The sequence below is a fragment of the Mchenga conophoros genome, linkage group LG23, assembly GCF_057382185.1.
Source record: "Mchenga conophoros isolate Kocher_MC1m ecotype Shallow Benthic linkage group LG23, M_conophoros_male_GT1.1, whole genome shotgun sequence".
Taxonomy (NCBI): domain Eukaryota; kingdom Metazoa; phylum Chordata; class Actinopteri; order Cichliformes; family Cichlidae; genus Mchenga; species Mchenga conophoros.
The window spans coordinates 43097342-43113110 of NC_140547.1; the positions used below are offsets into that span (position 1 = coordinate 43097342).

At 41.3% G+C, this 15769-nt stretch overlaps 1 protein-coding gene across 1 annotated transcript in view; it reads left to right on the top strand.

Moving 5' to 3' along the window:
• Window positions 1-13606: 13606 nt before the first annotated feature.
• Window positions 13607-15769, top strand: part of LOC146547984 (ATP-binding cassette sub-family B member 6-like) — a 9925-nt gene continuing 7762 nt past the window's right edge. The window contains exons 1-3 of the mRNA XM_085265017.1: window positions 13607-13682; window positions 14089-14357; window positions 14981-14984. Coding sequence (XP_085121143.1) covers window positions 13607-13682; window positions 14089-14357; window positions 14981-14984 — 349 coding nt within the window. The remainder of the gene's footprint in view (window positions 13683-14088; window positions 14358-14980; window positions 14985-15769) is intronic.

A 15769-nucleotide genomic window follows, 5' to 3' on the forward strand; every position in this document is an offset into this window, starting at 1 on the left:
TCCATGAGATAAGCTCTCTGAGTTGTTGGTTTAAACCCTTTTGCTTGCAGGTGTGCTAGAAAACTCCAAAGTCAAAAATACAAATTAGTTCATGTGTTAAACTGTATATGCACACATGTATATAGAAACTAATAATCCTTCAAATTAAACACTTACTCACGGACTTTTCCATGGTTCCTCAGAAACAGAAGGTCAACGTTTGGAATCGCTGGGTCTGCCATGAATTCCAGAAAATGGATGACATGAGTGGCTCGCTGCTTTGCATTGTCACGTATTTTTCTGCTAGGGTTCACACCTTCTGCATGGGCCCTAAATTCTTCCACCAGTCTTACTGATGAGGCAAGAACAGACGTCATATCAAAGTACATTTGTATTGGTTAACTGGAATCCATAGCTGTGCGTGGTCATGGAGCTGCATTTTCACCTGCTGGACATCACAACCTGACAAGTTTAACTGTCTTCAAAACATTGCAGAGGCCTTATTGACAGTATTTGTCTCTACATATCTGTGTGAGCATGTGTATCTCTTTATTAACAAACATGCCATATTGGCCCAGTTTATTTTTCTTATCATTGTTGTGAGGACACCATAAATAGCATTTGTATTTTCTGTTGTACAGTTCATTTGCTGTTATGGATAAAAAGTGTCTTTTTTTGTTTCAAAATAGCTGATAACTATTCACTGATAGCTGCCAACATCTGAGAATAAATATAATAAATATGGCCTGTATTTATATAGCGCTTTACTAGTCCCTAAGGACCCCAAAGCGCTTTACATATCCAGTCATCCACCCATTCACGCACACATTTACACACTATAATATAATTCTATAAAGTTGCTCTATATAGTGTGTAACTGTTAACATAGAGCATTATTACATTTTTTGCTAATGCAATCATATGGCACATTGACTTCTGAGGAAATTTTAGACGGCACTCGTCATCAGAAAGGTTGCCTACCCCTAGCCTAGAGGAACTGACTCTTCATAAATGAATCGAGTAGGGATCGCTATCCCAGGATGGTCAGTCATACGATGCAAGATTCTCTCAAGCACAGCGCATCAACAGGACTGAACTGCCAGCCATGCAGGAGGAAGATGCAGCAGATCCTCTCTGATCACAGCCACCCCAGCCACAGACCGGCAGGTGGTTCAGGAACATTCAGGGATAGTTTCTACCCACAAGCTATCAGACTTCTGAACTGCAGACATTCGGCACACACCATTACACACTCACTACAACTACTGGACTCTACAAACTGTCACTATAAACCAATTTAAATCCTTACTGCACAAGTTTTTGCACAACTGTAAATTCCAAACAAATTCTCTTAATATTAATACTTTAGTATTTTGTTATTTATTATTATTATTAATAAATACATTTTCTTCTTTAATATAACTGCTCACTTCTATATGTTCATGTAAAGCTGTGGCTACAATGTTTATCTGTACATGACAATAAAACATGAAACTTGAAATTTTACAGTAGTAAGTTTGATAAGATATATTATTTACCGTAGTGAGGGGCTTTTGCTGGGTGAAAACCGTTTACGTCTGCTATATTTAACCTGAAATAAAAAGGATCATTAAGCAGATTTGTTTATCAAAGCAAATGAAAGAATGTTTCACAATGAGGTGTACAATCATACAAGATAAACAATACTCACATTTGCACGCTTGGTTGAAGAGTGTATCTGCTTGAGCTCATGATTCCTTTCAAGTTCACACTCTAGCAACTGCTTCACCACCTGTAGCTCAGTGAACAGTATCTGACAGTGTTTGCAACCAGGAGCAGGTGTCCTCGGGAGAGGACGTCCCCTCCTTTGCTTTGCTGCATAGTAAGGTGCACTGCTTGGGATTAACACATCAGGGGATACCACTGTTGAATGACAAGTAACCTTGCTGCTGGAGATAGAAGGAGGCTGCATAATTGGGATGGTGTGGTCACTGAGAGTGTCACTGGCAGAGAGAGGAGGCTGTAGGTTTGGTCTGGTAGAGTCACCCAGAGCCTCGCTGTCAGAGGGAGGAGCAGGCCGATGGTTCAGTGTATCATGGTCACTGTGAGCCTTGCTGTCAGAGGGAGGAGCAGGCAGGTGGATCAGTGTATCATGGTCACTGTGAGCCTTGCTGTCAGAGGGAGGAGCAGGCCGGTGGATCAGTGTATCATGGTCACTGTGAGCCTTGCTGTCAGAGGGAGGAGCAGGCCGATGGTTCAGTGTATCATGGTCACTGTGAGCCTCGCTGTCAGAGGGAGGAGCAGGCAGGTGGATCAGTGTATCATGGTCACTGTGAGCCTTGCTGTCAGAGGGAGGAGCAGGCCGGTGGATCAGTGTATCATGGTCACTGGGAGCCTCGCTGTCAGAGGGAGGAGCAGGCAGGTGGATCAGTGTATCATGGTCACTGTGAGCCTTGCTGTCAGAGGGAGGAGCAGGCCGGTGGATCAGTGTATCATGGTCACTGTGAGCCTCGCTGTCAGAGGGAGGAGCAGGCAGGTGGATCAGTGTAGCATGGTCACTGGGAGCCTCGCTGGAAGAGGCTATAGCAGAAGCAACCTTTGACCCTTCCTCCAGTGCCCTAAAGATGCCCTCCTCAATTACAGCATCATCCACTTCATCCATGTGTGAGACCATTTGTGGTGTGGGATTTGATGCCCTCAGAAGTGCCAGTTCTTTAGCAACGTGTCTGTCCTTGGCCTTTTGCATGTAAAGTTTAATCATAGGTTTCTGAAAAAGTTAGTATTAGATGTGATTAGGGTTAAATTGAAACAGTTTTCTGTGTAACCATTAGGGGTGCAACGATACTCATATCGATATTGAACCGTTCGATACAGTGCTTTCGGTTCGGTACGCATATGTATCGAACAATATAAAATTTTTAATTTATTTTATCAACTTTCCTTCTGACGATGCTGTCTGTGTTAAGCGCTCAGTGGATCTGCGCTCGACAATGCAGCCTAGGCAGAGTAGTCGAATGCAGATTCACTGAGCGCAGGGCAAGCTAGCCAGATAGAAGTTAAGCTCTCCTTGCACCATGGCAAATTGAACCTCCCCCACCCTCATTCAGATCTGGTGTTTGGAACTATTTTGGTCTTCATGTGAAGTATGACCCTAAAGGTAAGCGCGTCATGGACTAAAGTAAAACAGTATGTTGGATGTGCCACACAATGCTCAATTACATGGGGTGGGAACTAGTGTGTTAGCGCAGTTAGCTCGTTAACGTGTTGGCTGTCCAGCCCCAGGCACGGGGCGATCCGCGGTAGCTCGTTAACGGAGATTTGCCGTGTTGTGGCGTTAAGGTCATTTCAACAAGATTAACGCTGACAGCACTAGTGGGAACACAACGAATATGACTGCACATTTACTCCAACATCATCCTAGCGCAAAAGACAAGTGGAAGCAGACAAAAACAGCAAGCATGCATGCTACAAACTTTACCCGAGTCATTTAGACAGCCGTTAGCACATGATTCTCCTTATGGGGACCTAATATGTTTAATATGCTGCTGAGAATATAGCCCAGAAGAAGCATATTGTATTGTTTAGTTCTGCTGAGCCAAATAAGACAGGTCAGGGTGAAGAAGTGACAGCCAAAGAAAAGCTTACCACAAAACGGAAAAGTTATGACAAATCAGACTATAAGGCAAAAAGAAAGTGCAGCTTTATGGTTTCATGGACAAAAGAATTTCTGTGGCTGCAATATGATGAGCTAAATAACCAGGGCTGCACATAAGTGGTCCGCAGGTGCGCATTCGCTGTCAAAATAAAAAACACGCACAAGAAAAGAAGTTAATATTATATAATTATACAATATTATACTTTAATGTATAATATTGTAAAGGAAACAAAACAGGAAACAAAACATAAATCAAAAATTGCTCTCTTTTTTATTCAGGCTACTTAAATTTTCTTTTGGGCTACCAAAAACTGAAGAGTCCCTGCCCAAAGGGCTACCAGGGATTTTGAAATTTTGCGAGCCCTGAGATATGTTTTTTTTTATTACTTTTTTGTTTCAGCAACATAAAATCTAAAAACTGTAAAACTTTATAATTTTAATAAATGACAAATTAAAAAGGCATGAACATTTTTTTTGTATCGAAAAAATATCGAACCGTGACACCAAAGTATCGAACCGAACCGTGAATTTTGTGTATCATTGCACCCCTAGTAACCATATATCAAAACTGTCAGTATTTTACTTATTTGGGCATCCTTCATGTTTTTATCTATGCACACAACATGCTTTCTAGAGCTCGAGGAACATTATATAAATGCAGCATACGGACAAAGAAAGAACCACCGTATTCTTCTATAGAAACTGGAAGACTTTCATTTCACCAGAGTAACAAATATGTAAAATGCAAGGTGCTAAATGTAAGTCCCTTTAACATAAACATCTGATTCCAGAGATCAAGGCTGCCTCACCAACACACAAAAACCACACAGAAACACCACAAAGTCAATAACATACCTGTAATTTGTGGACCTTTTCCAGGTGCTTGTCAAGCCGATTAAGATGTTTTGACTGACATAAGCGGACTGGACAGTCCAGATTTGTAGAAAAGCTGTAAAAATAGTAAAAAAAAATTCTGAGTAGGAGGAAATAGAAATTGGATGTGTAAGATAATTGTATCAAATCAGTGGTTCTTAACCTTGTTGGAGGTACCGAACCCCACCAGCTTCATATGCGCATTCACTGAACCCCTCTTTAGTGAAAAATAAAATGTGATTTTTTTACTGGTGCACAAAATGAGCCATGCATGTCATGGCGGAGGCTCCGCCGAACCCCTGAGACCGACTCACCGAACCCCTAGGGTTCGATCGAACCCAGGTTAAAAACCACTGTATCAAATAAATGCAGTGCTTAGAACAAATGTGTAGGGACAGTAAATATAAATTTATCTTTCAGAATTTATTAAGACACTTACTGCCGATGAGAAAATTGGCTCAAAAGAGTCAGCTCAGTTTTATTTACAACCTGCTCTGTGACTCTTAGGTGCTGAACAATATCAGTATATACATGTCCACATATGGGACACTTGTGTCCATTTCTGACATAGTGATGCCTTTGAGTCTTTGAGGCGACAGCAACCTGTTGCCGTTCCTCTGTCCTCTGTGGCAACTCACTGCTCACGAACGCCCCCTGTACACAAAAAGAAGACGCATACAACTACTAAAAAAGTTTTATTTTTTGTCTTACTCTTACTTAATATTTACAAATGCCAATGAAAATAAATTATCTGCAGTACTGTTAGTAATTCTGACTACTTTTTGATTTGACCTTTATATTTCTTTGAACATATATATACTGTCTTTGAATTAATCTTGTGTACGAAACCCACTACTACTCCTCCTCATGACCTCACTAAAATGGACTGGAGCTAACTCACCTCTTCCTTAAACTCATCTTTTCTCAATTGTCTTTGAATTTATCTGGTGGAGGTTTCCCATCATCTGTTCCATCCTCTTCAAATGAGCTAAGTTCTTCTCCTTCTTCTGGCTCCTCCCTTTAGGGGTCACTACAGTGGATCATCTGCCTCCATCTTATTCTATCCATAGCCGCCTCCTCGTTCATACCAACCCTATCTATATCCTCCATCACTATATCCTTGAACTCCCTCTAAGGGCTTGCTCTTTCCCTCCTGCCTGGCAGCTCCATATGGAACAATATATTCACTATGCCTCTTCTACATATGTCCAAATCATGTCAGCTTTGCCTCTCTAACTTTGTCTCCAAACCGCTCAACATGAGCTGTCTCTCTGATGCACTCATTTCTAATCTTCTCCATTCTGGTCACTCCCAAACAAAATCTTAGCATCTTGAGCCCTGCCATCCCCTGCCTGGCCTTTTGCACTGCTTGTTGCTTTGGATGCTTGACTCCAGGTATTTAAACTCATGTACCTTCAATACCTTTACTCCTTGCATATTTCATATGAGCTGACCATCTGACGCAGAAGAATACAAAGACATATTTTGTTGAATGCATTGAAACTGAGAACAAATTTTACCTTTTCCATGGCCACTTTGTGAATCATTTGTCCCAAATGTTCTGCTTCATCCTTTGAATCATCTTTAGATTCATCCTGTGTGGGTCTGCTGTCATCTGTCCCATCCTCTTCAGATGCTGCCACCATCTGTTTTAAGAGAAGACAACAATATGTTTGGCTCATTTTTGATGGATAGATTGTGGAAGCAGTGAAACTGAGGATGAATTTCACATCTCTTTGTGGCATAGGACACCCAGTTTTGTTTTTCATGGCTACCTTAGGAATCCTTTTACGTTCTTGTTCTTCCTCCTCTTCTGAATAGCCTTCAGATTCATCCTGTGTGGGTTTCCAGTCATCTGTCCCATCATCTTCAGATGAGCTCACAGACTGTTATTAGAGCAGAAAAATATATATTTTGCTCATTTTCCATGGATGTGTGGAAACAACATATTTACATCATTAACTACAGGAGAAGAAACTTTGCTGGATTTTTCTTGCCCACCTTAGGAACCCATTCTCTTGCTTCACTCTCCTCCACACCTGTCCTATCGCTTTTAGAAAAGATCACCATCTGTTTTAAGAAACGTAACAAAACAAAACATAGAAAATAAAATAATTTCCAACAGTGCATTTTGAGGTCTAAGCATCCCAGAAACTGCACAGACATATGTCAGACATAACTTAAAACCACCAGTATAGGTTCATCAAGGCCCTGAGGGGAAAAACTACGTTTCCCACGAAATATTATGTTACTTCCGGTTTTGGCAGGTAATGGCAGACATGCATCCTTTTTTTTTTTTTTAATTTTGTTTTTAAAATTTTGGTCGCCAACGGAGAGTGTTTGGTAGCGCTGTCCTCAGAAAACACCGTTTGTACTGTTTCGAATCATAACTCTGGTTTTACGTGACCTATTAACACAATTAAGAGAATATCATTTGAAGTCCGCACTTTCAACACAAGTTGAAATGGAGACTGGGGCTGTGTCCCAATTCAGAGACCGCACGCTTGAAGTACGCATTTTGAGTGTGATTACGTCACCGCCACGTGACGACTGTCCCAACTCGAAGTGTACTCCAAATGCGCCGTCGATTTCCCCAAATATCAAGCGTGGTCCGGTGCACGCTTCGTGGTCCCATATATCCCGCAATTCATAGCGCGGCCATGGGTGTGGATAATTTTGCCGCATAATACGGCAGAAGGCAGCAGCTGAAGAGTAAACTGTCAAAAGTAAGTACTGAATATTATGTCACTTATTTATGTGCGAATGTTTTATAATGAAGAACATTGAAACATTAGTGTTGGCCGCATGTCGGCAAAGTTGTGTGACATTAGTGATGTTTGTACTTTCAGCGTTAACTTGGTTTTAAAGCTTCTACTTCTAAATATATATATAGTTGACCTTAATCTTACAGAGAATGTGATGATTTGATAGATAATTAAAAATCAGTCGTATATCCACAAACACAACAAGCTGAAAGTCAGTGATGCTGCTCGGTTTGCAGTCCTGAATATCACGGCACAAGCAGGATTCACTGCACTGTTAATGTTAGCTATGTTATATTGCTGCCTCTGTTCGGTGGTGTCGAGCCAAACGGACTTTAACGTGTGTTTGAACGAGCTGACGGTTCACTCGTTAAGCTGAAAGAAAGATGCTTTAATCACAGGAGTCACACATGTGTCCACTGTACCATCTGGGAACTCTTCTTGTTTAGCACTCGTAATAACACAAACACTAAATCCTCCTTCTCTGGTGCTGTTTTGTAGCAGTGTATACACCTGAGACTGTCACCTGTCTGTCTGTCCTGCACTCTCTCTCTCTGATTGTGTAATAAAAGTCTGAACATGTATTTATAAGTTACACTTGTAGAGGAGGAGGAGGAAGAGCCAGCAGCAGCTGACAGATGGAGAGAATAGACAGCCTGTTCCCTGTTTGTGGTTGACTGCTAGAAAAGTTTACAATAACTAACCGTCTGTCCTGAATCAGTCTTATTAGGTAATGTTAAAATAATTTTATAATAATTTGTGGGAGAAAGTACTCAGGGTCTTCAAGTTAAACACTGTGAAAGGCAGCAACAAGTTTAATATTCAGAAACCTAAAGTATGTATCAGCAGCAGAATGGACCTAAAAATAAATGTTTGTTTCAGTTCTATGAAGCTTTGAGTATTGAGTATGAGGATTAGATTTTTTTTTTATTTTTTTTTTTAGATTTAAGTATTTATTGTCATTGTCAGGAACAATGAAATTGTGTTTGGGGCTTCCATACAACCCATAAATACAATAATGAAGAAAATAATAAATACCCCTTAAAACCCAAGTGTAAAAATTTAACCCAGTGTGACTCCAGTGCAATAAGACAATCCTTAGCAACAACATAAGAACATGACAAGTAATGTTCATAAGAAATTCAGACAAAGACCTGAGAAACATGACAAGGTACAACAATGCAACCCATTCAATATTATTGTACTGTGAGATATGATGTCAGATATGATAGTTATCTATTTAAGAAAGAGGGGGGGGGGCGCTCAACTCTTTCTCTATCTTCTTAAAAAACTTTAGAGCACTTATGGAAATATGTGATGTCTTGATGAATCAAGCAGATATTTGAAGTTTACACAGCACAATTCTCGCATGAAAATATCTTAAAAGTTTATTTTGTGACCCAGAAAGAGTAATATTTCAAACTCTGCCACTCTGTGGTCCTCCGCCACTGCCTCGTTTGAGTTTTAACTGAAATGGATTCTGGGATATTGCATTTCGTCACTTCGAGCTGATTGGAGACCAGAACAGCCAATCAGATTTTTTTGCATCCAAGTCTGTGATTGGCTGTTTTTGTGGCACAAATATAACGGTGTAGAGAAAGAGTTGAGCGCGCACAGGCAGAAATGTTGAGAGCGCCAGCAACACATTGCGAGCGAGCGCAAATGGAAAAACCGAGGGAGAGGGGCTGCTGTTGTGTGTATGGATAATAGCAAACACTGAAATACATTTTTTGCACGCATGAATGAATTTTGTTCACTCAAATTCAGCTTTTCTTCATTCAAAATAAATTTCCCCTCAAAATGCAACATTTGCACTTGCAAACCTTTTTTTCGTGCGCTCAGAAAACTGGCACAAAAATAACGCCATAAGCCTGGGTCGCTCCATCTTTTTGTTCTGACGCCTTAAATTGGTCATGTGATTTCGGGCACGTCTGTCAACCGCAGAGGTTATTGTGTTAATTCAAATTCACTAAGAACACAATGACTATGCATTCAGATCACAAGTCTGATTGCAATACCTGCCAGACAGGACAGGGTTAAAAAACAACAAAAAAAAGCAAAAGAAACAACAACCAAAAACACAAAAACAAACAAACGAAAAAAAACCCGACAAGGTACCTGTTTGTATTCATGTAACTTTTGAAGGTTAGCTTCATACCTGAGAGCTGGTACCTTCAAATTCGTCATCCATGGTGCTAGAGCTGGGCGATAGAACGATAACGATATGTATCGCGATATAACTTTTACTCGATAGAGAAATTAAGCTATCGCGATAGACCTCACCGCTCTTGTCCTCTTAAAAAAAAAAAAGGTCAGCCAATCCAAATTAAGTAGCGCAGAGCCGAACCAATCACAGCCGCAGCATCACGTTGCGTGGCTTGTTAGGTACAGCACAAGTGCCAAGCCGCACGTGTGTTTGTTTGGGAAGCAGCCAGCGGGTAATGGAGCCAGCGTGTAATGGAGGAAATGAGTGTGCCGACTAGAAAAATCAACCGAGCGTGACCGAAGAGAAAACAGATGATGGTTCCAATGCCGGAGAGATTGTTGAACGGAAGAGCCATAGAAGTTCCGTAGTGTGAAGGTATTTCGGCTATTTCAAGTCTGACAAAAAACAGAGTAGCGTGCACTGTAAATTGTGCCGAAAGCAAGTCTGGAAATACAATAAACTGGTGCATGCGTCACACTGTGCGCCACGTTATTGTTTCGGTGAAATGAATTTCTACAATACTGTTACTGTTAATTCTACTCTCTGCAGTGTTTAAATGCTTACATATACACACAGTTACTGTCCCTCCACACATACGACTCGGTTCTGCTTCTATGCCCCAGCTTTGTTTACTTTTTTCCCACCGAGGCTTCTAGACTTCTGATTGGCCAACATTTCTGCACGGTTAGGAATGTAGCGCCACCTGCTGCTTTGGCATGTTCATAGCAGCGTTTTCCTTCATTTCTGCCTTTATGTGTGGACGGGATTATTTTTTTAAACGAAAACGGAAAATCTCCGTTTTCAAAAATACCCGTGTACCCGTGGACGTAGCCTCAGTCTCTGACTGGAAGCGCTAATTCATCATTCGGCTTTTGTCAGACTAAAGTAACTGTTACAACTGTTTGAAAAGCTAAGCTATACAACAAGGAGAGATTGAGAATTTCCTTTTAGTTCTCAGTTTATTTGATATTGACAAAAGTTAGTCAGTTTTGTCTGTTCTTCTGTAAAACAAACTAAGATTTATTTTTAGAATTAATATTTTGTTTCTAAGTGGAATTGACAATTTAGTCTGTTTCGTTTGTTCTATTTTGAAACTTAAACGCTTTAGCGGCTGCCTTTTGTGTAGTTTGCAATATTTGCCTTTATTTATCTGAAAAAGTCTCATGTTCCTTAAGTACATCTACCCTGTTGAACTTATTATGGGAAATAAATATTTAAATAAAAACAAGCTGCTGATTATTTCACATTTTACTTGTGAGCAACGGCACATTTAAATCTTACAAATATAGTTATTTGGCTTATATCGTGATAGATATCGTTATCGCCTGAAATGAAAAAAACATATCGTGATATGAAAAAATCTCATATCGCCCAGCTCTACATGGTGCTTCGAAACTCTCACCAGAAATATCCGCTGCCGTACTCATGATCACATGACATAGATGATTCTGATTGGCTGCTCAAATGCTCATTAGAGGCGGAGCATTTTTATAACATTAGTTACCATAGGGCTTTGGAGCGTGATGTAACGGGGTGGGCGTGGAAAGGATTTTGGCCTGATGCGCCATTTTCGTGGTCAAAATAAAGCGCAAGCGAAAAAAGCCCCCCCCCACAAGAGCGGAGCGAAGGCACACACAACAGCCATGGTTCCTATTTGCTGTGTGGTCGGCTGCAATGTTCGATCGCACGACCGGCAAGAGAATAAGCTTGAAAGTGGTTTATCTTTTCATTCTTTCCCAACCTGGAAGCAACATGAGGCAGCTTGTGTATCGGATATTACCAAACGAAGGCATCTATCCTGGATAGTAGCTAGGGTTGCCAACCGTCCCTTAAAAAACGGAATCGTCCCGTATTTAGAAACAAAAGCACACGTCCCGTATTGAGCTAATAAGGGACGCACTTTGTCCCGTAATACAGTGATAATCAAAAGTAGTCTATAACTTTTAATGGAATTAACGCTTTGTTTGAAAACATAATTCCCAGCCCCTCTCCTGCTTTGTGACCAATGAGCTGACAGCACACTTATGACAATTCGAGTATGACAATTCAGATTACCGCTTATCTCATTGGTCGAGGAAAGGTCGCTTACGGAGAAAATACCGGAAGACAACAGATGACCACAACAAGAAGCATGGCCAACAGGGAAACAAACGCCGACACTGCGGTGCAAGTCTCGGACGACAGTACACCTAAAGCTGGGCAGACACTGTGCGATTTCTTCAGTCACGTTATTCAGCTCCTGCTCAAACTGCACGATTGACTCGCAGGGGTTAGAAGTTGGTAGGTCACGATGCAGAGTCTCACACTATACCGCCCGATGCTCTGATGCGACCTGAGTGCTCACACTGTGCCTCCATAACATGAAGGTTATAACAGAAAATCTGTCGCTCGCTCTCCCTCTCTGTCTTTCACTCACACAGACACACCACCACCATCAACTTTGCTAAATTGCTAATGAAAAACATGATCAGGCAGCTGTGATTGAGCAGCAATGTAAATCCAACTATTTTCACGGTTGTTGTGGTCATGATAATTTTGTGATGCCACATCAAAAAGGCTCGGATGAGGTTTCCAAAGTTCTACAAGTTGTGCCTCCATCGCTTGTGTCCAGATCACACGCTGCACAGCCGTGCTGCTCCATTTTTTTCACCGACGTTTACGTGTTTGCGCGTGAGCAGTGTGAATAGCTACGGTGACACCCTCACGAGCGATTGATGGTCGGGAGCTGGTCGTGAGGTGTTAATCACTTCTCGTTACCCCACGTATACTACACGATGCACGATGAAGGCCAAAATCGGTTCGATCACTTAAAAAACGGCTCAAAATGGGCCTAAAACTGCACAGTGTAAGCCCAGCATTAGAGCAGCAATGTTTGTTCCCCTCAGAGAAAGGGAAGAATGGGAAAAGGAAAACACCTGGCTGGAAAAAGTTAATATGGGCATGTGCAGTGAATATCAGTGCTATGTGGCCAGAAGTGATAATATAACTTATTTTGTGTAATAAACAACTGCAAGGATAGATGATTACAACAAATAGATCACTAATACATAAAAGTAATACATATTTTAATAATGATGATGAGTTAAGATGCGTAATCATGGGAACAAGCGGGTTTACAAACGGGAGCAGCTGATTAGCATTAGAAAAGCTGAAATAATACCTCAACTGAAGCCAATTGTACTAAATGCACTAAATGTGCACTGTTACAAGAATATTTTTCTTTCTATTGTTTTCTATTATTTTAAGTTTTCTGCATTTTCATCAGCGTACGAGACTCAGCAGCAGATTAGAATAACAGTTACACATTTAATAAATCACCAAATGAATACACGCAAGAAACGAGCAAACCTGTTCAATCCGAGAATTTGAGTTTGTGTTCCCTCAGCTGCAGACTCGCTGCTGTTTAAATGTTTGAGAGGAAGATTAGATATAAAGCAAACGTCAAACATAGACTCAGTCTGCGTTCACATTTGATATGAGGCCAGGACGGATAATGGCTGTGTCCTGTTTGAAGATCATATATGTAAAATTGTTGTCTGACCTCCGTCGATCCAGCCGCTCAGAGTCCGTGGTTACCATGGTTACTGCATAAGCACCTATAATGTAAACAGCTGACACAGCGGAAACCTACCGGGAGCATGGGTGTTTATGTTTTTCATTGCAAAAGAACTGTCTGTCTATGTTTCAGTGCCCTGGTCTGCCGCAGTTTCCACCAGCCCCACTCCAGTCTCAGCAGTTTAGTGACCTGACTGTTCCATTTTTAACTTTTGGTGTTTCTGCCTATCACAAGATTGATAACTTCAGTCAGCACTGTAGTGCATCATTCTCACATCAGAGGGACATTTGAATACTGTTTTATACAGCATATGACTGGAAGATGAATATCAAGCAGGCATAAGTGTGATGTTTATTGAACTGAGATCTCCTACTGTCATTTCTGTTGCTGGAGATGTCCACTCTAATTTAATTTAATTTAATTTAATTTAATTTAATTAGTTTGCTGCTTTGAATTATATGCAAACATGTCCATGTGGATTATATAAGTTGCTTGAGGAAGAGAAAATATGTTCATCAAAAGAAGACAGTTGAGGTACTCGGGGCATCTAACCAGGATTCCTCCTGGACTCCTAGGTAGGTGAGGTGTTTTTGGCCATGTCCTACTGGGAGGAGGTCTCAGCGGGCTTGGGGAATACTGTGTCCTCCAGGATGAGCTGGAAGGCATGGCTGGGTTGAAGGAAGTCTGTCAAATTGATAAGCAGAGGAAGTGGTGCAGCACCTGGTTCTGTTTGTAGAAGCTCAGATGTAGGGGCAGCCAATCAGATGAAAGCTGGCGTAAATAGAGGAGGGGTTGGGGTGGGGGCTCCAAAAGACTGTAGCATGCAAAACCACTACTTTGTACAATTTCTGTCGTCTACAGACAAAATCATCTTAACTTGTGATCTTGTAAGCTGCTGGTACTTGAGTTGTTTTATGCCTTTGAACAGAGCCTGGTGGGTATTTGGTCCTGCTTCTGGCATCAGTGCTAAGTTACACTAATCCAGCTGCTGGGTGTAATTTGTTATTAACTGGACTAGTTCATTTATCTATCTCTAGTATGCATTTGAAGAACTCATAATCTTCTGTGTTCTCCCTAGCTGCCCTGGGCTTATCCGTGGCCTTCATCTTAAAATTCAGAGACAACATGTTCCATGTGCTGACTGGCCAGTTCACTACTGTTCTGGTCACAGGCCTCTCCCTCTTCCTCTTTGACTTCCACCCTTCGCTGGACTTCTTCCTCCAGGCACCCACGGTCCTGCTGGCCATCTTTATCTACAATGCCAGCTGGCCCAAGGACCTGGAATATAGCCTGCAGCGGGAGAAACTACGGGTCATCAACGGGGAGGTGTTTGAGAGGTCAAGAGGGGTAGGAGACAAACCACAAATCCTCAGTAGTCACGCACACAAGCCCACACACTCCTTTTCCTCACACAACTTCGCTCACCTAACCCCGATGTATATCCACTTCCTCTACTCCCGCCCACATACCAAGTGCTCTGCAGGAAACTTGGCTCTTGTTTCTCTGTAATGTCATTTCTTGAGTGCAAGAGGAAACCTGATTCCCAGCTATGAAAATAGCATCCAGGCTCATGCTGGAGCCTTACTTCATAGAATTCCTTTAGTAGTCAAGTGTTTTTTGATGGAAGAAGCTATTTAACAATACAGTAGTCTGTGGGGATACTATCCTGGAATTCTTTTCATCCCCAGCGTCCTGTTCTGTATTGAAGAAACCCTGTAAATCAGGTGAAATGCCAGGTTTCAGGTGTTTGTTTCTTTGCTAGAGCACTAACAAAAATACCCTCTCCATTGGCAGCCGTGGCTTTAAAATGCACGGTACTTCCCCGGTGTTTTTCGGGGAGTAAATACTGCCCTCCACTTTCTGAAGACAGAAAAAAGATGTGCACAGTGCCTCAATGTCTGCAGATTTGTCCACTGGATTTGATCACTTGTTCATTCATTCTGATGCCTTGTCTCTTTTTTGTGTTGCAGGACAGTGAGGAGCTCGAGCTCCTGACAAAGGCAAATGCAGACAGTGTTTCTGATGAAGAGTCCTTGTAGTAATGATAGAGCTCACTCCCAAGTATCCAGAGGATACTCTGCATCTTTCCTGCTGCTGATATCGAACTGGACAATTGACTGGATGGAACATGGTCACAGATTGTCTGTGAAAGCATTTATTTGAACAGTGATAAGCAGGTAAACGGTGAAAGATACTGTTGATAGATTATATGATAGACTCCTAGAATTAAAAACAAAGTGTTTAATAACAGAATTAGCGAAATGTGTATATTTTGGAAACGTGCCTGTCTGTGGATGACTGCTGTCATTCATATGGGGGAAAGTACCAGCAACGCTGTTTGTTGGAAAATAAGTGATACTTTTGGATTCATTATGGATTCCTTTTATGGACAGTGTATTTCTTTACATGATTCCTGTTGTACATGCTGCTATTTGACTGCTTGCTGGTGCTGGACGTCTAAGGACCAGAAACTGCAGTTTCAGGATTGTTTTGATAATAGATTTGTTTGAAATTGTGGTGATTTTGAATCTTTATCCACACTATGATGAATTCAGTTTGTATTGTACTGTGGAAGAGGCAGTTTATTTTTTTATTTGTTTATTTTCTGAGCCAGAATAAGTGGCATTGACATAATTGCCACTAATGCCTGACTTTCTGTCAGCACCACAAACTCCCTGCCTCTCTTACTTGGGGCTTGAATATTTTCTTGTTAAACTGTAAAATAACATTGTCTAAAGATTGTTGTTTGTGCCATTAAA